At 37.4% G+C, this 27,010-nt stretch overlaps 1 protein-coding gene and 1 long non-coding RNA gene across 3 annotated transcripts; one reads left to right on the top strand and one right to left on the bottom strand.

The window, feature by feature from the left end:
• Window positions 1-5,103: 5,103 nt before the first annotated feature.
• On the bottom strand, window positions 5,104-8,241 carry LOC129718019 (uncharacterized). 2 transcript variants are annotated; one of them, XM_055668396.1, is made up of 6 exons: window positions 8,054-8,241; window positions 7,755-7,994; window positions 7,446-7,541; window positions 7,107-7,390; window positions 5,816-7,042; window positions 5,104-5,758 (listed from the first exon to the last, which is right to left on the bottom strand). In XM_055668396.1, exons 1-5 carry the CDS (start codon window positions 8,123-8,125, stop codon window positions 6,952-6,954), a joined length of 783 nt encoding a protein of 260 aa, XP_055524371.1. In that variant the 5' UTR covers window positions 8,126-8,241; the 3' UTR covers window positions 5,104-5,758; window positions 5,816-6,951. The 2 variants fall into 2 exon arrangements, with proteins under 2 accessions (XP_055524371.1, XP_055524370.1); XM_055668395.1 differs by lacking the exons at window positions 7,446-7,541; window positions 7,755-7,994; window positions 8,054-8,241 and having other exon boundaries at window positions 7,107-7,439.
• Window positions 8,242-12,286: 4,045 nt separating this feature from the next.
• On the top strand, window positions 12,287-16,083 carry LOC129733807 (uncharacterized). Its single transcript, XR_008729720.1, has 5 exons — window positions 12,287-12,621; window positions 12,677-13,109; window positions 13,168-13,291; window positions 15,254-15,681; window positions 15,735-16,083. It is a non-coding gene; the product is annotated as an uncharacterized LOC129733807 (long non-coding RNA).
• The last annotated feature ends 10,927 nt before the right edge of the window (window positions 16,084-27,010 follow it).

The following is a 27,010-nucleotide window of genomic DNA, read 5'->3' as shown; positions in this document are numbered from 1 at the left end:
TTCGGATATTTTGTTCCAACATTTTAGTTTGGTTAAATCGAGATTTACGAAAAAATGTAACAACTGCCGTTTTTTAACCGAGTTGTGCAATTCTCTGCAGCAAATTACCGAGATTTGGTAGTAAATTCTAAGTGCGTGGATTGCAAGATCGCATTCTTGTATCGTTGCAGAGTCGGCCAAAAAGTTTTGTCTAATTCTTTCTAACCAGCTAAAAAATCTGTACTTATCTGTACTTTTTCTTTACATCTGTAATCTGTACGGTACAGAATCTGTACCGAAAAACCAGAGAAAATCTGTACATTTCCAGATAAATCTGTACAGTTGGCAACAGTGACTAACACGAATAATGAATTTTACTTGGTTTTTGAATTGAAATGATACGTAACCTATGAGGCGGTTATAGTTAATTTTTTATAAAATACTGTGGCGAGTTCCCGATCAGACAGTCGTAACAAACTCATATCAAAATTATATCTAAGTTTGTAAGAAGTAACAAAATATGTTATAACTCAGAACTATACTCACAGCGCGTTGAACAAAATTATAGCTCATCCAGCTATCATATCAAAATCTGTTATGTTTTGGCTATAAATTATGTTTGACCTGCGTTCGTGTGCCATACCCTAAACAAAAACAAATTTATGTTTTCAAGTCACATTACTTTCATCAGGATCTAAAGCGGTTTTGAGGTGGGAACTATAAATCCACGTGCCGTTCGAGCCCTTGGTTGCATAAGTGCTAGTATCTCAAATTGTTTGGACCTAAATACTAAATTACGGAAAAAGCAATCAAGGATCATCCATAATTTGGAAATTGATAATATTATTATTCGATTGAGCATAGTTAAATATATTACAACAAAATTCATTCAATTTGTGTCTTGACTTTACACACCGAAATATATTTTGTTTGAGAATCTTCCAAAGTATTAATTGTTACACTTACGCACTGTCGGATTGATTTATTTAGAATCACTAAATCGATATATCCAGTAGTTTCGTAGAGAAACATGTTGTCAAACATTTTTTTTGCATTCAGTCTTTCTCCAATAATGTAAAATTTGTCCTTGGAGTCTAATAGAATGCGCTGTATGCTATAAAAGAGGCCGTTCACTTTGATAAAAGAATCGTCATAAGAAAACTTAGCACACCATACTTTAGTACATATATTGATACCATTATAAAAGCATCGTTCTGTGTAGTTAAACTCCTCTCTGTCTATTGTGATATCCGATGTTATATCTCCTGGAAGCGTACATTTCAACGCTGGGTTATATGTTACATTTTTTAAGGCTGTGCGAGATTTCGAATTATTTCGTATAATTTCGCAAAACTCGAAATTTCCCGAAATTTCGCGAAATTTCGGTTTCGCGAAATTTCCGAAAAATTTCGTTGAATTTCGCTAAATTCCGCCTAAAATTTCGCGAAATTAATCTTCCAATTTCGACGATTACGAAATTTCGCGAAATTTCGGACCAAATTTCCGATGCACATTATTACATTATTTTGGTTTGTGCTCATTGCGACCATGAATTAAATTGAATATATCTCAACAGATATCTGGTATACTAAGTCAGACATAGGAGAATAAACTCTCAGCCGGTAATTTTTGTTTCTAAAGACAAAACCGTAACATCATGCGGGAGGTATTTTTTATTCACGCAGAGCATAAAATTCATGTCATCACTGAAGTCATATTCGAGGAATATGAAGCCGTCCGAATGCGCTACAAGGCATCTAGTAATTTGTTTGAAGGAATAAATTTTACGCATCTTTTACGTACATCAAAATGTGGTTATATTTGCAGCGCACAAGGTTAAAGAGGTCACTCTTTGTCTTTCGTTTAGGAGGGCATAGCAATTTCTGTCAAAACTAAAACTCTGAAGCTCTATCTTACAGGCCGAATGCTCTATGCTACTCGACTTGTAAAAATTTTTAAGCGTTTTTTCGGGTTTCTCTGTGTTAGAGGACTCCTCTTCGCACACCGTAGTGTATTTAAATGTGTTCTTTCAGATAGTTCATTGCTATCACTAGGCTGACCAGATATCATGCCTTATAGTGTGCAGACAGAGTGATCGATGTGTCAAGCAGAAAAAGTTGTAATTGCCTGAATTTTTAGTATTGTTTCAAAACACTCTGACTTCAAAGTCAGCATAGGTTTCAAAATTACCAGGTACCTTATCGAAAATATTTTGAACGTGTCACCAAAAAAGTATACTTCATCAATGAATGAATAAAAAGTACATGGTTCGCTCTTGTTGAACACATAACTGAGAAATGTTACTCTTGTTTTAGGGGACACGAAATTTTACAATGTCAAAAACAAGTTCAGATTATAGCGAAAAAGTGATTCTGACTTTGCACTTGACGAATATACAAGGTAGAAGGAAAGAAAGGTTAGAAAAAACGAGAAATAAGAGAACGAGGATGATTACGAATAACTTAATTGAGTAAAAAGAAAACTATTTGTTAGTTGCATTACAACATTCCATTCTAACTGTTGATTGATTGAAAGAAAAATAATTTTTGGTTTGTTTCAAAGGGGCCGTTCCCAAACCACGTAGTCATATATAGGGAGGCAGGAAGGGGGGGGGGGGGGGAGGTTATCAAAAGAACCTTAAGGTTAACGAATAGACCACGTAGTCTTTTTTCTGACTTATAATTTATTGTTACCACTAAGTCAAGACGAAGCTTTCGCAATTTTTTAATTATTAAATTTATTTGACACGACTTGATAATTAATAAGTGTCACGGAAAGTTTGGGAGTTCTCAGCAATTAACTGTAATCAAATTTTTTAAACATATTTCAAATTTATCCGAACCAGGGGCGACTCGTCCATAGGTGCAACCTGTGCAATGCACATGGGGACGTCAGGCAAAAATGAATCTAAAATCCAAATTCATGCTCTTATTTTCTTGTTTTTTAGTTTTATTTTTAAATAGTAACAAAGGGAATTACTTGCTTTTATTCGCGGATAAAATTGTAATTACTTCCCCAAACTCTGATTTTCAGAATTTCTAGTTGAACAGGTAGGTTCAACAGCCACGAGTCGCCCCTGATCCGAACGAAGAAATTTTTTTTTTAAACAGGCTTTGCCTTATATGGCATTTATTCTTAAGAATAATAGTTCTATTTTGCAATGCGTCGGGATTTATGACATTTTTCCTGGAAGTATATTTCAATACTCTACGACCGGTAAAAAAAATCAACGTTTTGGTCTTTAAAACAATATATAAGACCTGGATGTTCGTGAACTGAAGGAAGAAAGAAAGATGTTTATATTTTGTTCGACATTCAAAAACTTTGTAATTTATTAAAAAAAAAAACTAAGTTACACATCCGATACCTGAAAATCACTAAAAGTAAGGTTTCACTTATTATCAACTAAATATTTTTCTAGATGATTTTTAGATGAGTACAAAATTTACCATAACTATAAGCGAAAAATTGATCGTAGATGATCAAACTGCTTAAAAAAACTTTATTTATTTTGATACTCAACAACAAATTAAGAATTATTTTGAATATACTCAACAGAATAGCGTATTTTAAATTACTTTCAGGTAAGGAAATTATTATATTTGTTAAATACAATGAAATATTTTTAAAAATTAAACAACCATTATCTATTTTGGTTTTGAGAAAATGATATTACTGAAAATTCTATTTACAATTTGCGCAATAACTAATAATCAGTTTTCGTAAACCATCATTTTTTTATAAATTTTTCATACTTTATTGTACATATATTTGCAGAATAAGATCACAAAACAAAAGAACACGAAAGACCACGGGGGAGTGGGAGGGTATAAAAGGGATCAAAATATGACCCCTTAGTTTAGGAATGGTCCCAAATGCATTTTATTATTTTTGGTATCGCAGAAAGTCACAGGGCATATTTTTTTAGTGCAAAATTATTTTCTACAACCTTACCAGAGACACTAGTTATGCCAGTCAAACAAACCGATTTAGCTGAAAAAATAATTTAAACTCCAATTGGGCACTCTGTGGGTAATTAAAATATTTTTATAATCGAAACAGTTGGTTTGATTGGCATAGTGCCTTTGGCAAAGTTGTAGATAAAAATATTGTCCTTCCAAAAATAAACATGTTGTAAATTTTTTTTTTTTTTTTTGAAAAAATGTAACTACTTTTTTTGATTTCTTCATCGCTTCGGTATGTTTTTTGTAATTTTTATACAAAAAAAAAAAGATTTTTGAATATAAGCTTTTCTATATTAATTTTAATGTTTCCCAAAATAGCATTTTAAATAGCTGCTCAGCCTATAAAAACGTTTATGCAAAGTTTAAGCCAAATCTAAAATGACAAAAAATATTGAAACTGGGGCATATTTTGTGGAACTGCTCAGTTAAAAAGTAATTTTAAGTTATATTACAAAATGTGCAAACATATTGAAAACTTCAAAGTTTACAGAATAATTAACTTAAATTTTGTTTTCCTCGAATTGATAAAGATGTCACTTAGTCTAGTCTGACTAAACGGTGTTGAAAAAAAATCAATAACACTGGTCGACAAAAGCTCAAAATGGTTGCCCTCCAAAGGTTTTACAGCTTTACAGCTCCTGTAAATTTTGCTGCTTTTAGAGAATGCAGAAATGCATCAGAAGGCCGCCGAGGAATTGCTTATCGGATTCGACGCTTTTACGTTTGCATAGGAAAAAACTCTTTGGAAAAGTTATCTTTGCTAGGGACACCAAAACTCACAGGAATGGTTGAAAACCCTACCTACCATCTCTCATGTTTTCCAGTTCGAGCTCTAGGACAAAACTTGGATTATGAATGACGAAAGTGCTATGAAAGAAGGATTAAGGTGCCGCCACACGGACGCTACCTCCCTTAGTTTCTAAGTCTTAGTTGATTGTAAAAAGCATTTTTTCAACACTGAATAGTAGGCTATGAACTATTCGGGCATGCCGGAGTAGTTCAGGGTCTCTATGTTATAGCTTTTGACAGTACAATCCCGCGCTATGATGAAAAAAAAAATGCTTTTTACAATCAACTATGAGTTAGAAACTAAGGGAATCAGCGTCCGTGTGGCGGCACCTTTACTATTTTAAACATAGTTGCATTCAAACCAAAAGAATCAGTTCAGAAGTTTATTAAATTATTATTTACAAAGACATTTCGAGTTTGACCTTTATATCATTTGTATCTATCGCGCTACTATTACCTGCAATATAATCTGTATAAATAAGTGCATCAAGATTTTAGTTTTTTACATTTTTGATTTTCTCGTCATTGTCGGTTTATCGATATCTGAACACCTACGTTACTCTTCGTAAGCACCTTGCGATCAACTGCTGAAGGGTACTTCGTTAGCGTACGCTCCAACGTTTCAAATCATTGTAATGCTATGTTTCAGAAACATTTATTTTATTTTTCGAAATTTCGCGAAATTTAGAGACCAATTTCGTTTCGTCTCGAGAACTCGAAATCCACCTTGATTTCGTTTCGACTAATTTGGCGAAACCGAAATTAAGGGTTAATTTCGTTTCGTTTCGTTTCGACACCAGAAAAGTCAGTTTCGCACACCCCTAACATTTTTCCTTGGCTGACTCCATATTTTTTCAGTGAAGGCTTCGACTATTGGAGTTCTTGGCGAATATGAGTAGTGCACTATTCTATTCAAAACGTATTTAGTTGCAAGTTGCAGAACTGGACGATTGTGAGATGTATGAAAACTTTTCAACATACTGTTTCCGTTTTCATACGGGAAGATAATGAATTCCTCAACGCCCCTGAAAATAAATAACGTTTATTCAGATTTCAATCGATAATTTCTTGAATAGACCAACCTAGATTTCTACCATTCTGTACCAAGTGACCGGATAGATGCACATTATAGAGCATGAAAGATTCTCCATACAGCTTCTCAAAATCCTCAACGAACTGATCCATTAGTTTTTGACATTTTAATAACGTGCTTCGCGAAATGTTTAATTCTAGTAACAGAAAAACAACCGTTGCAAACATCATAACGTTATTCATATAAGTAGCAGGTAACAAATCTGCTAAACATGGGTAAATGCAGTGCAATAGAATAGTCTCCCATTCAGATGCTTTAAATTTAAGATATTCGTCGGGTTTCCGCATGCGTCGTGAAAACGAGCTTGGTAATCTCATTGATGTAAATCTGTCGCCTATTGTTTTTTTAACAATACTTGTATTTCGTAATCGCTGAATGTTTCCGCTACTATTTTCCACCAATATTTCCCAAATTGTTCGCGTGATTCCTAGAAGTGCCATGTGCGTGTAATCAACTGGTAGACCTTTTATAATGTCAAATTCTGGTAATCCGACTAGTACGCTCAGGCCCTTTATTCCAAATCTTGGTTCACGAGTTTCAAACTCTTCTACTTGAATCATCAACCTCCTTGTTGTTACATCTTCTCTAAGTTTCGCACGTTGATAGGGATATTTCATTTGTTTGCATACGAGTTTTCCAGGATGCATACAAATGGTGCATCCGTATCTACCATTAAACTGCTTTGAACAAAAAAGTTCACATCTCCCAATAGAATCGAGACAACATTGAAGTAGAACAATTTTGTACGTTTGTGCTTCTATTTGCATTCCGTTGTGCAATCTTTGTAGCTCCAAAACGAACTTCTTATGAAATAATGCCATGTTTGGTTTCCCTTTATTAAACCAGAGACTTGCCAGGATCAAATTATTCTGATCGAATCTTAATTTAGGTGGGAGATTATTCACGGTTACGAAGAGAGGATAAATTGGTTTTTTGTTAGTGCATTTATATCCGGCTGCTGCATCTTCATTTGCGGAAAGTGTTATTATTCTTCCAGTGTTTCTAGAGAAAATCGATCGGGCTAATAAACCTCTGTTAATATCCGATATGTCATTTTCTTCGATCTGTTTTTCGTATTTTATAGTTTGTTGAGAATACTTCAAATATATGTCTCTTATTTGTTGCTCAAGCGGAAACGTTATTAAAAAAATCATTCTCACTGGAGCCGCATCCATCCATCGGGCAGACTGATTCAGAGTTTGGCTGATTATTGAATCTATCATTAAACAAGTAATGCAGGACATAAAGTTCAAGTTGCAAAAAATAAAAGTACATCTTACCCGTACAAACAGTTGGTGCAAAAATAGTTTCTCTTTGCTTTTAGTGGGCTTTCGAAATCTTTCGCAAAAGAGGCAAAAGTTTCCGGAAGCACTTTATATTCCATGAACAAATTCAGCATATGGAGTAAATCTTCCAAAGCAGTTTGACTTAGTTTGTGTCTTATATAGAAATTAAGGACCATTAACCTCATATCCCTCACACTAATATTTTTCGCGAACTTGACGACAGTATCATTGATTAACCAATTCAGCAATATGAGATCAAAGTATATATTTTGCAACAACTAAAGCATAGCAGGATAGTTAAAGACGATAACATTTCAAATTATCCTATCTCACCTCATTATAATTATTATGTTTTTCAGTTCCACATTCAAACGCATCAGAGTTTGCATCAAAATCTTTAAGATTGTCATATTCGCTATCATTATCGCTCTGCAAAAAAGGACCGATTTTGAATATATATAGACTTTGTAAAACTCATGCAGATGATTAGAACGATTAAGATTCCAGTATTGAAATCAGATGATGTTGGTTGGTTCTAATTTTAAAACGCAACATGAGCCATGAGCGATACTTTCAAAAAATAAACATGTTCCATCTATCTTCAAAGTATAATCTCGATGACCAGTAACAAACATTACATACCATCTCACAATTTCCATTCCCTGTATCAATATCATCCTCAGAATCAAAATCAACTGTCATTTTTGCAGCGGAAGTGGGTTCGGAATCTTTTTGGCTTTTATTTGTGTGAACATCATTTGTCGAATCATTTCTATTGACCGGGATTTCACCTTCCACTTCCTGATAGTAGGCAGTGCTAATTGTTGTTTCCGAAACTGTATTCTGATTGTTAACCATTGGTGCTTGTGGTTGAAAGTTGTTCTGAAAATTGAAACCGCGTTAGTTAAATTAGTAAGTGTGAATAACGTTATACGATTTACCTTCTTAATATACTTCCGGTTACACCAGGGTCTGATTATATAATAATGTAGCGGCCTGCGTTTCCTATTCATTATTTGACTTATTTTGATCGTTTTAGTCACCACTTAATTACAAAAAAATTGTAATCACTTCACTTGTTTTTGTTGACCAAAACTTAGGGTAGTGATGGGAAACTTCTCGATACTTATCGATAATATCGATATATGCTGGTCATCGATATTATCGTTAATTTTTTGACGTTAACGATAATTATCGATATTATAAGGGTGAGCCCAAGTCAGTGCTGCTGGTTACTGGAGGAGACCCAAAAGAACCTACCCTACCCCAGGAGTTGCTTTTGCCGCTAGATATTTGTTGGGTGCTGCTATTCGACAAGATTTAGCATTGTTGGGGGTGGTGTAAAGGTTCACCCCGGGTGTCACTGAGTTTCTGAGAAATAATGGTAACTAAAAAGGTATTTATAGTTTCCTAAGAACAGATGAATTCGACAACTTAGTACTGGAGAACTTTGAAAGAATATCCGAACTTTTTGCACCATCTCATAAAAAGCAATGATACGAAATTGTAATAAAATGCATTTTCTTTGGCTTGCCAACTCTTATATTATGATGGACATGCATAGCGGCAGTCTAGTGGTAATTCTCTGGTAATTGTTTAGTTAAACTTGGAACTGTTTATGTTTAAAGTAGCTGTAACCCAACAAACAATTTTTAGTTCCACTAAAAATCCAAATCAACGAAATTGTTGCGCCAAAAAAGTATCCTGATTTATACAGGGGGTAGACAAAATAATTGAGATAAATAATTTTTAGTGTTGATATGTTACCATTTGTGGCAGAACACACTATATTAATTCTGAATACATATCAGTACATAAATAAATCATTACAAACATTACCCCCCCCCCCTCCCTCTTAAAGAGATAAATAAAATTTTCTCGAATTTTTAAATGGCCAGAACTTTACGAAAATTGAATCAATTTTGATAACCGGTTTCATTTCACTGGAAAACAGTAGTATTACTTGGGAACTTTGTGTGACCAACCTATACCGAAAATGTTTCGGATTTCAAGAGTGTGTGTTTTGCAACGCATAGAACGTTTTAGGCAACTAAATTGTCTATCTAAAATACTTCATTTAAAAAAATCTTAGATTACCGATATTTTCTAAAATCATTTTTTGTTTTTAAAGTTATATTTTTTTCAGAGTAGGATATTAAACTCGTTTTTTTATATTTTTGAAGAAAAGTTCAGATAATTTTTACTAAGATAAATTGATTCATAAGAAAAAGGTTCAAATACAGTTAGGTTTTCTTACGCGAGGCATGCCTGAAACAGAATGTCAGAAAAAGTTCTACGCGTGCCAAAAATGTACACTTTGGCACACACTCCAGGAAATCCGAAACATTTCCAGTGACCCTTGGTCACGTCTAGCTCTAAAGTAATACTAGGATATTGGGACAGTTTTCCAGTAAAATGAAACCTGTTTTGTCAAAATTGATTCATTTTTCTTGAAGTTTTGTCCATTTAAAAATTGACAGAATTTTGCCTGCTTCAATTATTTCCTTTATTATACAACCTTCAAAATGAACTTCGGCTTGAAACTACTTCGTAGAAAGCACTCCCGGCGTAAAACCCGAAGACTTTCCAAAACAAACTGTTTAACTCGTCCGGTTGTTTGAATTTCCATTCGCAGTATCGTAAGATTTGTCATTCAAGGCCTTAACACAATGGATACGTTACGGCTGCGTTTGCGGCAATTTGACAGTTAGCCCATACATTTACTATCACATTGACGTCAACGCAACGCAAACGTACCCATTCTGTTTGGGCCATCACTGTCTCTGTTTTTAACAAATTTATATAGCAAAACTGCATTTGTCGAATGGTACGTATGCGGTAAAAAAATGGACAAAAATTGCCGATTTTTCATGGGTTTACCTTTAATCGCACTGACGAAACGCGTCAAAAACGGACATCGTGCGGCACTTTGTGGACGCCGGGTATGCCGGTCCTGGCATCTACAACATGTAGACACTATTGGACAACGCTCAGAGCATCGAAAGAAAGCCCGGTTCCGGACGGCCAACGACCCCGAGCGACAAGAAGCTTCAAAGGATGCTGAAGAGGAAGACCGATGGAAAAGTGGCTAATGCTCTAAAACAGTGAAAAAGCATCTGGAGAACATGGACATACATGCAGGAAGCGGCAGTCCCGTCCACTGGTCTCGGAGCTGCAGACAATGACGCAGCGACAGCGGTTGAATAAGATGGTCAAGTCGATTTTCCCGGCGAATCGCGACGCGGCAGTGGTATTGGACGACTAGACCTATCTCACCCTGGATGGCAACGACTAGCAGGGCTCTTCGTATTTTACCTCCCCCACGAAGGAAGTGAGCACCGAGGTAAAGTTTATTTCACAAACCAAGTTCCCCAAGAAGGTGCGGCTGTGGCTGACAATCAGCGAGAAAGGGATGTCGAAGTTGCTCTGCTTTCGCTCCGGCCTGGCCGTGAACGGGGAAATTTATAGTACGAAGTGCCTGACAGAAGTTGCGTCGTTCATCAAGAAATACCATAAGCGCGAAGACACGGTGTTCTGGCCAGATTTGGCGTCGGCCAACTACTCGAAGCGATCGTTGGAGGAGAAGGAGCGGCTGAATATCGATGTGGTACCGAAGTCGGCGAATCCGCCCAATGTCCCCCACCTGCTTCCCATCGAGAATTTCTGGACAAACGCAAGATCAATTTCAAAAATTTTGTCGCGAAAACGGAGGAGGAATTAATAAAAAAACGAAGAAAGAGCTTGAAAACACGCATGTTTCCTTCCGCCATGACGAATGTTCCGGTTAACTGCCGGAAGGCTGCACGCAAGGACGTAATATTTTTTTGTGAGGAAGCTAACATGATAACCTTCCATGGGAAATTTATCCAACTCAATTATCTGTCATAGTTTTTTTTTCATCACCATCTGAAATTTTTTTTACCGCAAACGTTAGCAGTCAAATTATCGATACTTATCGATAAAAACCCTAGAATTATCGATTGTTATCGATGTCCGTTTTGGGCGATAGTTCGCATCACTAACTTAGGGATGAGTGATACTAGCATCGATACCAGCGATATCGATAATGGGGGTCGCGGCATCGAGTATTTTGGCATCGATACTCTCCGCGAGAAACGAGTGCCGGTATCGATACTTTCTGAACGCCGCTTTTTGAAAAAAAAATTGTAGGTCAAAAAAAAAAAAAAAAAAAAAAAGGTCTGATACCGATACTATCGAAGCATCGATAATTGATGCTCCTTCACGCGAGAATATTTCTAAATATTTACCACCGGGAACATGTGCAAATAAAAAACCTGGATACGTATAGAAACGTATAGAAAAACTAGATTATTTAGTGATTTTAAACTGGAAGAATTTAGTTTAAATTGTAACATTGGCAGCTCTGGCAGCATTGTCTGACGTGGTCACGTGATCCATGAGTTTGTTTGTATAATTACTTAGGTGTATAGTCTGGCCGATAGAAACTATGGAAATCAATTCAAACATGGTTTCGTGACTAGGGGCAAGACACCATTGGTATATTGCGGAATATTTCCAATATTCGGCGTTACAAAGTATTTATCATTGCATTTTTGCACATTATCATTGGACTGATATCAATATGCCAGATAAACGATTAATATCAAAATATATCAACCGATATCGTATAACATTACTGAAACAGTTTTCATGAAAATAAAATTGTCTTGCCTCTAGTTCCGCATTCAAGCATTAATATTTTTCAATCGGTGTGAAAAATGTATTATAGTAATATTGAGATTCAAATCTAACAAAAATGTAATATGCGATATAAACTTTGTACACACCTAGTTACTAAAGTTGAACGAATGTTCAGTTACTGGAATATTTTCACCAAGCCTTGGGCAAGCAGTCATGTTTTGTTTACCAACATCTAACGAGTGCGCAAATAATCTTCATGCATTGCGTTTGACTTCGGAAAAAATCAGTGAACGGGCAAGACATCATTAATATATTGCCAAATATTTCCAATCTAATATGATCGGCGTGCGACCAGACCGAACCAAGTGCCATTTTTTGATAATTGGGTTATTAACTACGCTGGACGTGAAAATAAATAATCTATATTCCAAAAAAAAAACCCAAATCATTCGAAAAGTTCATAATGATATTATAACAAAAATTTTCTGTAGCAGTAAATGTGGCAGATAAATGATAAATATCAAAATATATTAACCAATATCGTATAATATTACCGAAATATGTTTCATGAAAGTAAAGTTGTCCAGCCCCTAGAAAAAACAGTGTTTTCAACTGCCAGACTATAACCTAGTGACTATTCATTTTTATTATTGCATAAGCCACAAAAATGGCTGGAAAAAATGCTGCAGCGAGAAAAAGGCTCCTGGCTCGAGCCAATCGTGAAAATTTACAATCTTTACAGAGCAATAAGTGCCAGATAAGTGAAAATAATGAAGCTAAACAAGATTTAGAAAAATCAGACGAGATGCGCCTAAAGAAGGAACTAAAAGTTGTGCTAATGAAAACGGTACGTATGTTCGTCAAAATTTATATAAAAAATAAAATCAACGTCTATACTATAGGTTCCTGATTCGGGAAACGCAGATTTCAAAGCCCTTGAAAGGAAGGAGGAAGGAAAGCAAGCAGCTATCGTACGTCAAGAGCAATCTCATTGCGGACGTAACATCAAGTTGAATGATTCTGTCTGCTATAATACCGGTGATGGAGTAGAGCATCAAACTTACACTACGGAACAACTAAAAGTAAACTCAACGAAACAAAAGGCTATGGAGGTAACTATATTAAATGTTGCTGTGTTGGTTGAAATTGCACACTCAAATTTCTCAAATAAATTCTTTTTAGTTTAAAGGAATAAATTCCGTAGCAAAAAATCTCACACCACAACGTTCGAGTTCTTCGAATTCCGTCTCGAAGCTCAGTATTCGCGATAAATACTGCAAATTGATGCCTGAACAAACTGACTCTAATCCAGAAGCATCTGCACAAAAAGAAATGGTAATATTTAATTTTATTTGGTCCTATTCCTAGTTTTCAATAACCAATTAAATTCTAGGTATTAGAAGATCAATCGTCTGATACAGATTACTCAGATGAACTGTCATGCAACTCGGAATCGGAATCATCTAACCTTTTCATCTACAATCCGAAAAGCAAGAAGCAAAAGAAGGATATAATCTGTAAGTCAAAGAAATAACGAGTAAAGAATTGCAATTTGAATAATTTAGCATAGTTTCTTTTTAAAGCAGTTCCACATAAAATGTCATGATTTTTATTTTTTTTTTCAATTGTCATTTTTGATTTGGCTGAAACTTTGCATAAATGTTTCTTTGTGCAAAAAATGCCATTTTTGTGCTATCAGTTCAACTTTTGGAACACAATTCATTTTTGAAAAACTATGTTGGGAAGGTATTGATGATTACAAATATTTTAAATAGTTGAATCGGTGTGACGTCTCCGGCAAAGCTGTAGATAACAATTTTGCTGCCCATAAATGCATAACAGTCCCATGTAAATTTTCGTCGCTTTTGAGATAAATCTCAGAAACTTCTTTGCATTACGTGTGCTCTCGAAAAATCCCAAAAAAGCTATGTTTGTTGCTGAAATAATGAAAAAAATATGAATTTTGGTCAGTCCCATGTTACAAATAAACGCAAAACAGGCTCGAAACTGAAAATAATTAGTAGAAAATTATAGTAACATTCATTAAAAGACCAATTGAAGTGTACTATTCAAAACAACAAAAATCTTATTGCATATAAAAGTACACTCCCATATATATGTACCGTAAACTGGGGTGACTTTGATCACTTTTTTGATTGTATCTCAAATATTTTTAGAATATACTGGAAACAATATTCTTTGATATTTTTAAAATAAGTACTGGCATGCACTGAGAAAGATTCAGTCACTACTTCAAAAGTTTAGCAATAATTTTGCTGTTTTTAAATATGCTCTAAAAATTTTTTACCAATCATTCCGGGTGACTTTGATCACTTCATTGTTTTGATGAATTTGAAGTAACACTTTGCTACTTTCACTAAATCGAACAGCCTAAAACGACTTAAAAGAGTTTTTAAATACGGAAAGCAATTTGGGGGCCATTCACATTCTACGTGAACAGTTTATAATGGCGAATGTCCAAGTTTCATACAAATTTTTTAGAATATATATGAATGATTATCTACTGAGAGGGAAGGTATTCTAAAATCATCAAAAACTAGTCCACGAGGAATATGACTTATGCAATTGTCCAAATTTGCATGTTACTTCACGTCTTGGGTTTTTGTTAAGAAGAAATATGTAATACGCTGTGGAGAATATTGGGACTCAACATTGCCTTCGAGGAAAAACTTGCAAAAATAACAATAAAATGTATTGTTATAACATTTGTTTATCTTAAGAACTAATCTGGGAACAAAATAAGAAAACTTTACGTATTGCAACTTGTTGTTTTGAACCTGCTTGGGCCGATTGTTTGTATGCAACAAAAATCGCTTAAAATACACTTTATTTTCAATTAATATTTTAGCATGAAAAACATTTTTTAAATAGCAGGAAATGCATGAATAGTAGCAACGCTAACATATATCCACACAATCAGTGAAGATTACGACAAATCCCAAGCACTACGAGTGCTTTCTTACCACATTTTCAAAAAAGAGGTACAGTGATCAAAGTCACCCCGGTGATCAAAGCCACCCCAGTTTACGGTACCTTGAATGACTGCTTGTTTTGATTTTTTGCTTTTGATTGAATCAATAGCACGGAAAAAATGCAATGGTTCACTTCCGTCTACTGCGTTTTACTTAGTTGTACGTTTTTGGCAGTGTGACTCTTATGCGTTTATGGACAGTTTGTCTTTCCAAAAATACATACACTCGAAAAACATCATATAACAAATATGGTAAAAAGAAAAATTAAAAACCGTTATGTAAAAAAGCTCATTTTTTAAAAATCCTTTTTTTTTATTAAAACTACAAAAGTTTACCTTAACAATGGGGCTGTCTGATCATGGAGAAATCAGGAATAAAATGTTTTATTATTTTGGAAATTTATATTATAAATAACTGTTGTCACCATATAAATTTTTGCTATAGTATTCAGGATTTCTGTATTTCAAAATTAATTTTTAATTACAGAATGCACTTGTGGTCAGCAAAAGGAAATCAATGAGATCATAAAAGAAAACAAACGGTTGAAGGATGCAATTCACAAAGTTCGTGCAAAATATTCGGATGCTACGATGAGATGTAGAAACTTATCGGATGCACTGAGTGCTAAGGTTGTTAGGCTACAACACAAGCCAGCCTTCACCGAGGTTCAGGGATTTCCGAATCAGGAACAATGAAGAAATTCTCTGATGCTGGCCATAGGAGTGATTTTGTTTTTATAAAATTGCTTATGCTCGAATTGTGGCCTGAAGGACTGTATGGTCGATCAGTTACAGGGCGGCTTTCAAATAATCCGCTTGGAAGACGGGTTAAATCTCAAGTAGAAGGGCCATTTCTTCAACCAACTGTTGAAGGTCGTATTGCTTTAGAGCCGAACAAAGTAGAATACATAGCTGGTAAATTAGTCAATGTACTTATGATTGCTTGATCTAATACAAGATATTTTCAGAGCGTCTTTTGGAACATCGCTTGCATCTGGGGGATTCTCCAGCGATGGCAAAAAAGAATTCAGATGAATGCTACCGATTGATGGCGAGAGTAATTTCTTACTATGGGAAACAAAACACCGCAGAGCATCGATGAATTTCTAATCAACAAATATTACCATCATAACAAATTTATAAATTTATTCTCACATACGTTTTCATTTACATATATACTCCTTGCATACACATACATACATCACCTACACAGAGACATACAAACAAGTAGGCACCACACTCAGAAAGACCTAATACACATAGACAAACAATCATGTTGACAATAAAATAGAAATAAACAGTGAACACAAGTGAAAAGACAGAATGAAATCAAAAACTTTCTAAAAGTTATGTATAACAGGTTCGAATGTGATTTGAACCAAAATAAAATCGGTAACTCATAAAAACTTATTTCTACGTCGTGTTTTCACTTTAGTGTTTGAATTATATATATATATATATATATATATATATATATATATATATATATATATATATATATATATATATATATATATATATATATATATATATATATATAACATTACAAAATTATAACAATATATATATATATATATATATATATATATATATATATATATATATATATATATATATATATATATATATATATATATATATATATATATATATATATATATATATATATATATATATATATATATATATATATATATATATATATATATATATATATATATATATATATATATATATATATATATATATATATATATATATATATATAACATTACAAAATTATAACAAACCGAGATATGAGCAAATGTCATGCAAAATATCATCATTATAACAAACCTTGCACTTATTTTTGAACACATTTTGAAATATTTCTGTTCATGCCATAACAAGTCCTGTTATCTCTCTGCAACAACCAAATAGAGGTTTTGATATGATTTTTGATATTTTAACTATTAACGAGACCAAATTTATAACACAACTTGTAACAGAAACAGTCCGTATCAAAATATCTCATCTTGATATAAATTTGATATGTTCTTCTGATCGGGTTTACACTGGATACCGCTACCGACAACTAGTACCGGAATCAGGGTACTGCTGTTGATTCGCTGGCTGTGGAGACGACAAAATCGCTGAAGCGCATGGCGAAGTATGTTCATTTTTAACGGAAATGGCGGAGTTCCTTGTTACCAACTAGATACTGCGTTGAACCGCCACTTTCTGCTACTGCACAGAAGACGAAACAATTTGCTGCTGCCCGCCAAAGCGATTCAAAGTTTTCACTTTTGTCACTTTTGCTACCCACTGTGTAGGGGTAAACAGGGTTAACTTTTAACTCCGCCTGTTACGATTCTCTTGGTTCAGTTTAGCCTTTACGAATAGACTTGAATTATTGAGAACTGTAGCAGAGGGTCCAAAGCCCCTGTAAAGGAGGATGGTTGCAACAGCTCTTAACCATGGCTGTTGCGTAAAATCCAATGGTTAAAACCCCTAAGCTAAGGTGTTATGCGACCCGTGCCGATGGATGACGTGGTGGGGGGGGGGGGTTAAAAATACCCAGCCTCTAACGGAGCCTGTGGAGTACCAGGGCACCCTTCACAGTAATTAGCCCTTACTGCATCACGCGGGTCACTGATGCAGCGGACTCTTCTTTACCCAGCGACTCGTGGGAATTTTATGAACGACAAAACTTCACAAAATTCGGCCACCGGCAGCCTTTCTTTGCCGGAACCCATGGACTCATCGGAGCGTAGTCCAATAAAAACAAACGCACCGGGCAGAACGGAGGAGATGGAGCAAGAGGATGATTTCAACCTCGACAGCGAATCGCTGGACGGAGGACCCTCTGCTTCATCCTTAATCCTACTTTCTCCACAAGGGAATGACGAAAGTCAAATGGACTTAGTTCCCGGTCCACAGACAAGGCCCGATGACGAAGGGAAACCCGAATCATCGGCACCCCTTGTCAAGCGACTTTCAAATGCGCAAAGGCGGCGACTGAGCAAAAATCTTCGCTCCGGTCTCTCGTACGAAGAAGCCAGGAAGCTGGCCCTCCTTCCAACAGAGCAGCCTGCTCAATCGAACCAAGTTGCTGTCAAGCGACAGCGGTCGGACGACTTGGTGTCCCCAAACACCAGTACTAAGTGTCCACAGCCTAAAAAACTGCGGAACGGCACTGGTTTGGGGTCATCGGGTTCGAAGCCGCTCCCGAAGGCCACATATAGGGACATGCTGGGAGCTATAAGCCTTGCGGTTACTTCTGCTACCCACCCCAGCTCCCTACTCACAACGGACCAGCTTCAGGCTGTCCGGACCTCCATCCTCGATCACATTGCGGACCAGGAAAATCCAACCACCAAGCCCAAGTTTAACGGTTGCCATCTAAAAAATGGCTTCCTGCAACTTGCCTGTGCCGACAACGACACAGTGCAGTGGTTGGAAAGGGAGGTACCTTCTCTCGTACCTTGGGAGGGAGCACAACTTCGTGTATACCACATGAAGAATCTGCCGAAGGCCAGACGGTATGTCGGTTACTTCGCGGACAGTGCGAACTCTCCGGACGAGAAGATTCTTCGTTCACTCCAGAATCAGAACGACCATCTCTCTACCAAAATGTGGCGAGTCTGTAACTGCAAATTGGTAAAGACCTTGGTCGAACTAGTTCTGGATATTGACGAAGAATCGGCCAAACTCGTTGAGAGTAGAAATAATGAACTGCACTACGGTTTCGGCAAAGCACGCATCCGAAAGGTAAGCGGAAGGCCGAACGTCACAGGCAGGAAAGACTCCGTCGCAATGTCAGGGAAGGTACGTGCGGGTAACTCCTCCGGGAGTACTCTGCCACCACCCAGGCAAAGCGATCCTGCGAATGGGCTAAAGGTTCGCGTGGGAAACTCCTCCGGGAGTGCCCCACAGCCACCCAAACGCAACCCTGCGATTGGGAAGGTACGCGCAGGATGCTCCCCCGTGAGTGCCCTGTCACCACTCAAACAACGCAACCCCGCGGCTGCTCGGACGGTTCCGCCGAAGACTCGCAAGAGTGTGAAGCATCAACCACCGAAAAGTCGCACCCCCCGGAGTCAAAAACCGCCACAGTGTGCGCGACGACCTTCTGTTGCCAATCGACTGCTGCAACCGAAGCCGAACAGTGAGGAAGAGCAACTTCCATCAACCAGCCAAACCGCTGTTGGCAGCCGTCAGCCAATACCAGGATCATCTTCCGATCCGGACAAAGACGGCAACTTCACTGCAAAGTGAGCAGCCTTCGCTGCTTGCAAGCGAATCTCCATCACGCAAAAGGCGCCTCGGGTGTTCTTTGCAGGAGATTCGCCAAAGAGCAGCTAGCGGCTGCTTTCATCCAGGAGCCGTGGATCAACGAATCCAAAGTTCTCGGACTTAACGCTCCTAACGGTAGGTTAATCTACTGTGACACGCAGTCCAAACCAAGGACTGCGATTCTGCTAAATAGAGAACTAAATTTTTTACCTATTACAGAATTTATCCAACGCGACGTCGTTGCCGTCACGGTTGAAGTACCGACAACCAGAGGAAAGCAGGAAATGGTTGTCGTGTCAGCCTACTTCCCGGGCGACCAAGGTGATATACCGCCACCCGAAGTTGCTGCGCTCGTGCGGTACTGCAAGGCCATCAACAAGCCGTTTCTGATCGGCTGCGATGCCAACGCTCACCACACGATCTGAGGCAGCTCGGACACCAACACCAGGGGTGAGTACCTACTTGAATACCTTACTTCTAACGATGTCAATGTATGTAATGTAGGGAATAACCCCACGTTTATCAACGCTATCAGACAGGAGGTCCTTGATCTCACTCTGTGTAGCGCCTCTATTTCTGAAAGGATTAAAAATTGGCATGTCTCCGATGAAACTAGTTTGTCGGACCGCAGACACATCGTTTTTAATATAGAGGCTAACCCTCTGAAAAGAGAGCTGTTCAGAAATCCTAAGAATACAGATTGGGAATCCTTTAAGGGACACCTGATCGATTCACGAACTTTCAGTTACAGCAACATTCGAAATTCAGTTGACCTGAATTCGGCAGCAAATGATCTACAAAACAGAATCATGGATGCTTTCGACGCTAACTGTCCACTAACACAGCGGTCAGTATGCCGTGACGTACCCTGGTGGAATGATCAACTTAGTGACCTTCGTCGGGAAACTAGGCGGTTGTTCAACAGGGCGAAAGTCACGTCTAACTGGGACGTCTACATGGCGTCCCTCACTAAGTACAACGCCGAGCTACGCAAGGCTGAACGGAAATCCAGAGCTAGTTTCTGTGAAAGAATCCAAACTCTGCCGGAAGCTACGCGGCTCCAGAAGGCGATGTCCAAAGACCATACTAACGGTTTAGGACAGGTGAGGAAAGAGGATGGATGCCTCACTGTCACTACCAAGGAAACGCTGGAGGTTCTTATAAACACCCACTTTCCTGGATCGACAGAGACCGAAGAACTGAATAGTGATGGGTCGCGGCAGGACAATTCGAGACATATGGCGTCTCGGGAGTCCATCCTGCTGGCCCGTCGACTGTTCACGGAAGCTTCAATAGGTTGGGCTCTAAGCTCATTCGACCCTATGAAGTCTCCTGGTCCAGACGGCATACTACCCATCTTTCTACAAAAATCGGCCGCAGTTATCATGTCCGAACTCATCAACCTCTTCAGAGCCAGCTTAATCCTGGGCCATATTCCGGATAACTGGCTGAAGGTGAAGGTAGTGTTTATCCCCAAAGTTGGAAGGAAGGAGAAAACCCTACCTAAAACTTTCAGACCCATAAGTCTGACTTCATCGCTTCTCAAGTTGATGGAGAAAATAATCGATAAATATATCCGTGACGAGTTTCTTAAAGACTCCCCGCTGAACAGGAACCAACATGCCTATCAAAGCGGCAAGTCAACAGAAACTGCTCTTCACAGCTTAGTGACGTTGATTGAAAAGTCCCTAAGTTATCAGGAGACGGCGCTATGTGCCTTTCTTGATATTCAAGGGGCCTTCGATAACACGTCCTTTGCATCAATCGATACGGCTCTTTCTAATAAGGGAATCGACCAAACTTCAAGGAACTGGATACACGCTATGCTCTCTAGCAGAGTGATCACAGCAACCTTGGGAGATTCGTCTGTAACAATGTCAGTGGTCAAGGGGTGCCCGCAAGGAGGAGTTCTCTCGCCCTTGTTATGGTCACTAGTTGTCGACGCACTTCTCAACAAGCTTTCACAGCTTGGTTACGAGGTCATTGGATACGCCGAAGACATCGTCCTCATCGTCAGAGGTAAAGATGACGCAACTCTGTCGAGCCGAATGCAAACGGCTCTGAATACCACCATGTCATGGTGTTTACAGGAGGGTCTAAACATAAACCCCTTAAAAACAGTCCTAATTCCATTCGGCAGACGAAGGACGATCTCCATTACTCCTCCAATACTGAATGGAGTTAGACTGGGCTTCAGCAATGAAGTCAAATATCTCGGAATTATTTTGGACAAGAAACTGAACTGGTCTGCACAACTGGATCATGCCGCTAAGAAAGCGATCTCAGCGATCTGGGCCTGCAGAACTCTGTTCGGTAAGACCTGGGGACTAAAACCAGACTTGGCACTCTGGTCTTACAAGACCATTGCCCGACCAAGAATCACCTATGCTGCCCTAGTGTGGTGGCCTAAGGTGAACGAAGTGACTGCGCAAGCCAAACTCAAAAAAGTTCAAAGACTTGCATGTCTTTCGGTTACCAGCGCTATGCGAACAACTCCAACTGCAGCCATGGAAGCTATGCTTTGCCTACTACCTCTACATCTTCATGTGAAAAAGGAAGCAGAGCTTGGCGCTCTAAGGTTGCAAAGGAGGAAAACCATACTTGAAGGAGACCAAATCGGCCACCTTCGCATACTTAGGGAGTTCTAACTAACTTCGCTATTAACCACAATCTCCGACTGGATGGACGTTAGGACCAACATGGATATTCCATATAGAGTGATTGAAACAAACCGCTCTATGTGGAACAATGGAGGGCCTAATCTTCCACCTGGCATCGTCAATTTTTATACGGACGGCTCGAAAATGGGATCCCTAACGGGATCTGGTATATACGGACCCGGTATCAGGGAAACGTTTTCCCTGGGAAAATGGCCCACCGTTTTTCAAGCAGAGGTATATGCCATATATATCTGCGCAAAAATATGTCTGCAACGCAACTACAGACATGCAAAAATCGGTATATTCTCGAACAGTCAAGCAGCACTACTAGCAATTAAGTCCGTCAAATGCGCTTCCAAACTTGTTTGGGAATGCATTGAAACTCTCCGGGAACTTTCCCGACAGAATTCAGTTTTTCTGTTTTGGGTGCCCGGACACTGCGGTGTCGAGGGTAATGAACACGCTGACTACCTAGCAAGACAGGGATCAGCTCAGCGGTTTATTGGTCCCGAGCCGTTTCTGGGTACGTCCATTTCCGCTATCAAAAGCGAACTATTAACTTGGGAAAGGCTAGAAATAGTATCCCAATGGCAACAGGCACAGGGTTGTAGACAAGGCAAACAGTTTATCTATCCGAACCCTGGAACCGCCAGAAAGCTACTTAGTCTAAATCGTAGTGACCTACGGATAATCACGGGACTCCTCACCGGACACTGTCCCGCTTTTTATCATTAAAAGAAAATCGGCGTAGTGTTGAACGACACCTGCCGATTCTGCAAATCTGAACCAGAGAGTTCAGAGCATTTGCTTTGCTCATGCGAAGCTCTTGCTTCCTCTAGGTACAACTTCTCAGGAAGTTACCTTTTAACTCCATACCAAGCATGGAGCTCCAATCCCAAGCAGGTCATTAGTTTCATCAACTATGCTGTACCTAATTGGGGTACAGGTTTACAACAAAACAGTTCTACTCCATCAATGAGTACGAACAATCCGTAACCTGTGCACAGCAATCGGGGCCCGCCACAAAAGACAATCAGCAAGAATGTCGCAGTGGCATTTCAGTACCCAGTGCAAAAAAAAAAAAAAATGCTACCCACTGTGTAGGGGTAAACAGGGTAAGACCGCCCTGCGGGGTAAGACCGCCCACCGGAGTTTCAGTGCCAAGTTATATAATAATTGAATAATTTTCTAAATAGACATGTTACAATATAATTACATAATATTTTGCACCTCTTTCTGCTTTGATAGTGCGCGAACGGTCACAGAAATAAACAAAAACAACCTTTCAGCTGGCTACCGCTCAATGCGCTATTGTTTTGCGGCAACGGGACTTAAGGTTTTTCTGTCTAAAAATCTATTATTTTATTCGTGAATATACGTTTAATCGCTTGCCTGAATCTGTCTTCGTTCGGGAATATCGAAAGCCGTGAGTAATCTTGTAATTTTGATTACTTTTTCAGTGGAATATGAAAATGTTCCACTGGGGGTAAAGTCGCCCACTATACATGGGGTAAAACCGCCACGTTTACAACTGCTTGTTGTTTTACTTCAAGACCCAAATGCCTCGACACTACAAAGGGAATATTGACATGATCAGTAAAGCAATTTCAAGCCACATGAGACAACGATGTTAATCGACCATTTTCGATTTGATTGAAGCTTTTCTAATATTTTTTTAACAAGACTAATTTTTGAAAAAAATAACCCTGTGTAAAAATGGTATTAATGAACAAAAATCATTTTAGAGCCAGGACGGTTTGTTTTATCGGTATGACGTCTTCGGCAGAGTTAAAAACAGAGGTTTTGTCCTCCCGAAAAAAGTACACACTGTGAAAATTTTTTAAGGGAATCATAAAAAATAGAATTAATTTTTTTTTTGTTTCAAAATAATCATGTTCTTGCCTGCCAAATCTATGAAAGGTTAGCTAAACTTTTATGGTTGTTGGATCATGGAGTAATAAAAATTTTAATAGCTCAGATTTTGCAAAGAAATTTTTTTGGCTGGTTTGTTTTATTAGTAGAGAGTCGTTGGTAAAGTCTCAGATAGTAATTTTTTTCTTCAAAAAAAATATTCAAATATCAATAAAAAAATTAATAAAATTAATAACTATTATTATTACTCTATATATAATAAGTCTTCGAAAAAATCATCCAGACAGGTTCAATAAGTATTCATTTTTAGCTTAAAGGCAGGTATATTATAAATTGATTATCTTGAAAACCCCAAATTCTGAACAATTTATTCATTATGAAAACTACAAAACGTTACCTTAACACTGATTCGAACTTGGATAGCTAAAAAATAAAAAGGGTCAAAACTTAGAAAAAAAAAATATTTTCAGATTTTTCACAGTGTATTCAAAAAAAGAAAAAGAAAAATATACCATCTACAAATTTATCAAAGACACTATACCGATAAAATCAACCATTTTGGTCCTAAAAATATTTGTTATTCTTAACAGATGGTGGGCGATCTTACCCCGCTGGTGGGCGGGCTTACCCCGCATGAAAAAGATCTGCAAATTTTCAATGCATTTATAAAATTGAAAATAAAGCTCGTAAATAAACAAAAATATTTCAGTTCTTATTTTTGAGATGTGAGCATTGAATAGAAAAGCCTCTTAGCAAAGAAAAAATGAAATTGCAGCCTCAACTTTTTTTTCTATAAACAGAATTGCTTAAGGGGGCGGTCTTGCCCCGCTTACCCCAACTGCACCGCACAGTTTCTTGTCAGCTTCAGCGTGCCAGCGTTGGATTTTACACAAGTTGAAAACAATTGACGATGCAGGTGACAGCAATGTTGCCGAGATTTCAGTAAAGTTTTATACCGAAATTCATTCGCGACTACGAAGTCTCATGGGCTTGAAGAGATTTTGAAGTTGGAAATTCTGTCGATTAATCGTAAATGGTCAATTAATCGAATAGGTATGAGCGATTAATCGTATCGATTACCCAGCAGCTGAAAATTATTCGATTACTCAATATTCGATTTTTTGGAAAATTCGGGCATCACTAAGTGTACCCAACATCTCAATGCGGCAGAGTCTATGTTTATAATATTTAAGAGTCCCGCAAAGATGAAACCAAAGAAACCAAATCAGTGTCAAACGAGGGAACCAATCGAGCAATGTAAATAAACAAGGTGATAATGTTAGGAGTGGATGAAAAGTGTTGTAATTGAGCGTAATAAAGAATATGTGTTTTTCCGAAGTTTTACTTACAAATTTTAATCCAACATTAAACCTGTACACTGGTTCACTTAAATTTAACAAAATATCACCGGTGTAATCTTTCAAACTGTGTTGTGAAGAATTTCAAAAATTGATATTCGCTTATGCATGGTGAAAAACAGAACTGTATAGTTCTTGGCAACAAACGGCACAAAAACTGTGTTGCCGGAACGATAGATTTTCTCTTCGCGCGACTCTATATACCATAGACTCTGCAATGCGGTACCCGGAAAATGGGCAGTTTACTCTAAAGGGAAGAATTTTCGGGCAACTGCTCCATATGTTGGCCCTATCCATTTATGACAAAATAAAACTAAAAGCGATCAAATCTATCAATTTAATCACGTGATGTGTATGGAACGGCATTAAATAAGTGAACTGTTATTCATACTGTTTATTTTAAATTCACAGGCTGTAGTATAAACACAAATAATATGTAATAACTTTTGTTCTACATACATGTACACATTTACACGAATGCCGCCATATTGCTAACGATGTTCGATAGATGATTTCTAGTAGATGTCATCCTCCTGGAAAATACGAGTAGTCATGTAATGACTTCTATTTTCTGCAATGTTGCTAGTTCTTTGAAATTTTAGAATGGCTGCCAGATCGACGGAAATTCAGTCGGCCAAACTTTAACTCTAGGCCTTTAATTATCATGTGCGAAACACTTTCAGTTGATTTGTTTTGTTTTTATATGTCAAAGTGCCGTTTGTGCTGAAAAGTAGAAAAATGGCGACAGATGAGAAGTCAGCGAGTGTCATACGGCTTAGAAGTTCGACGATTTTTCGGACTACACCTGTAAATTTTTGCAAGGTAAGTGATTTGTATAACGTGAAAGAATCGAATTCTAATCTTATTTCGTCTTTCCAGCACAAGATCACAGAGATTCTGATAAATACATCTTTACGCTAAAGGCAAGTATTTGTTTACTAAAACATCAATTAATTGAATTAAAATAATTAAATTTTTTGTTTGCTTTACTGGCTTCTTCAACAGAGAAGGAAAATTTATATTTGGTGATGATTTATTGTAGTAAATTTAAATTTTATAAATAAAGCAAAGGTTGCATTATATGCAATCATTTCTATGTAAAATTGTTTTTATTTTAAAATCGAATAAAAATCATTCGAAGCTCGGTAGACATTCATTTGAGATTCAAAATCCAAACACTTTATGTCTATATGTCATAACACAAGAATTGAAAGTGTTTTCCTTTTGAAAATGAGGTGTTGCACGATGAATAATTCTAAAGTGTTTCGCATATGAATTCTATATGTTTTGACCTGGGAAGGAGAAACGAATACCCTCAAAACAGAGAACACGCACATGCGTCGTTTTCTGATAGCGTGTAACTATCTTCTTGCTGTAACGTATGCATGACTCGAACGAAGTTTTTAGCAACATAAGAAATTCGCGTTGACGGTGTTGATGATATTTGTTTGGTTTTTGCGTGCGAAAAAGAATGAAGGAAATATTTTTGCTTTTGTCATCATCGTTTTTTTTTTTCGATTTGATTTTTTCGATCTCTTGAAAATTTTATTAATTTTTTAGCGTGCAGAACTATTTTTTGATGCGATTTTGAGTAACTGTCAGATATCGTGCACGCTCACTCTGGGCTATTCAGCGGCTGAGTTGAATTTTAAACATTTTTTTCAGTTGTTCGAAAACTTCAAAAAATGAATAGAATTAAATTGACCATGGCGGAAAATTTACTCAAAATTGGATAATCGGTGCTTGCGTGTTATAGTTGTTATTTTTTTTTTTGCAATTGGAAACAAACAGTGAACCAACCAAACCGTCTGAAAAAAGGAGTAAATAGAAGTGTTTGACATTAGTTGTTATCGGTAAGTAATTCATAATTTGATATAATTGACTGTAACTAATACCAATTTTTCTTTTTCACCAGGACTCGTTGGTTGGGTATACGGCAAATAAATTCAAAGATCTCCCGTGTCCCGGCGAACAAAGGTTAATTTCCAACATTTTTTATTCTTTTTCTGCGAAATGGTATTCTACAAACTGGTACGCCGAATAGTTTTTCGCTACCGACTTACTTTTTTCCCTTTAAGG

This window comes from Wyeomyia smithii, chromosome 1 (genome assembly GCF_029784165.1).
Source record: "Wyeomyia smithii strain HCP4-BCI-WySm-NY-G18 chromosome 1, ASM2978416v1, whole genome shotgun sequence".
NCBI lineage: Eukaryota > Metazoa > Arthropoda > Insecta > Diptera > Culicidae > Wyeomyia > Wyeomyia smithii.
The sequence above is the reverse complement of the archived record's forward strand: the minus strand, read 5'-3'. Positions and strand labels throughout refer to the sequence as shown.

Bases quoted from the DNA above. Each gene is read 5' to 3' on its own strand.
- LOC129718019 (XM_055668395.1), bottom strand. From the start codon at position 7,001: ATGGATGCGGCTCCAGTGAGAATGATTTTTTTAATAACGTTTCCGCTT. The intron at 5,759-5,815 runs GTTGGTCTATTC...ATTTATTTTCAG, and splicing joins ACAGAATGGTAGAAATCTAG to GGGCGTTGAGGAATTCATTA.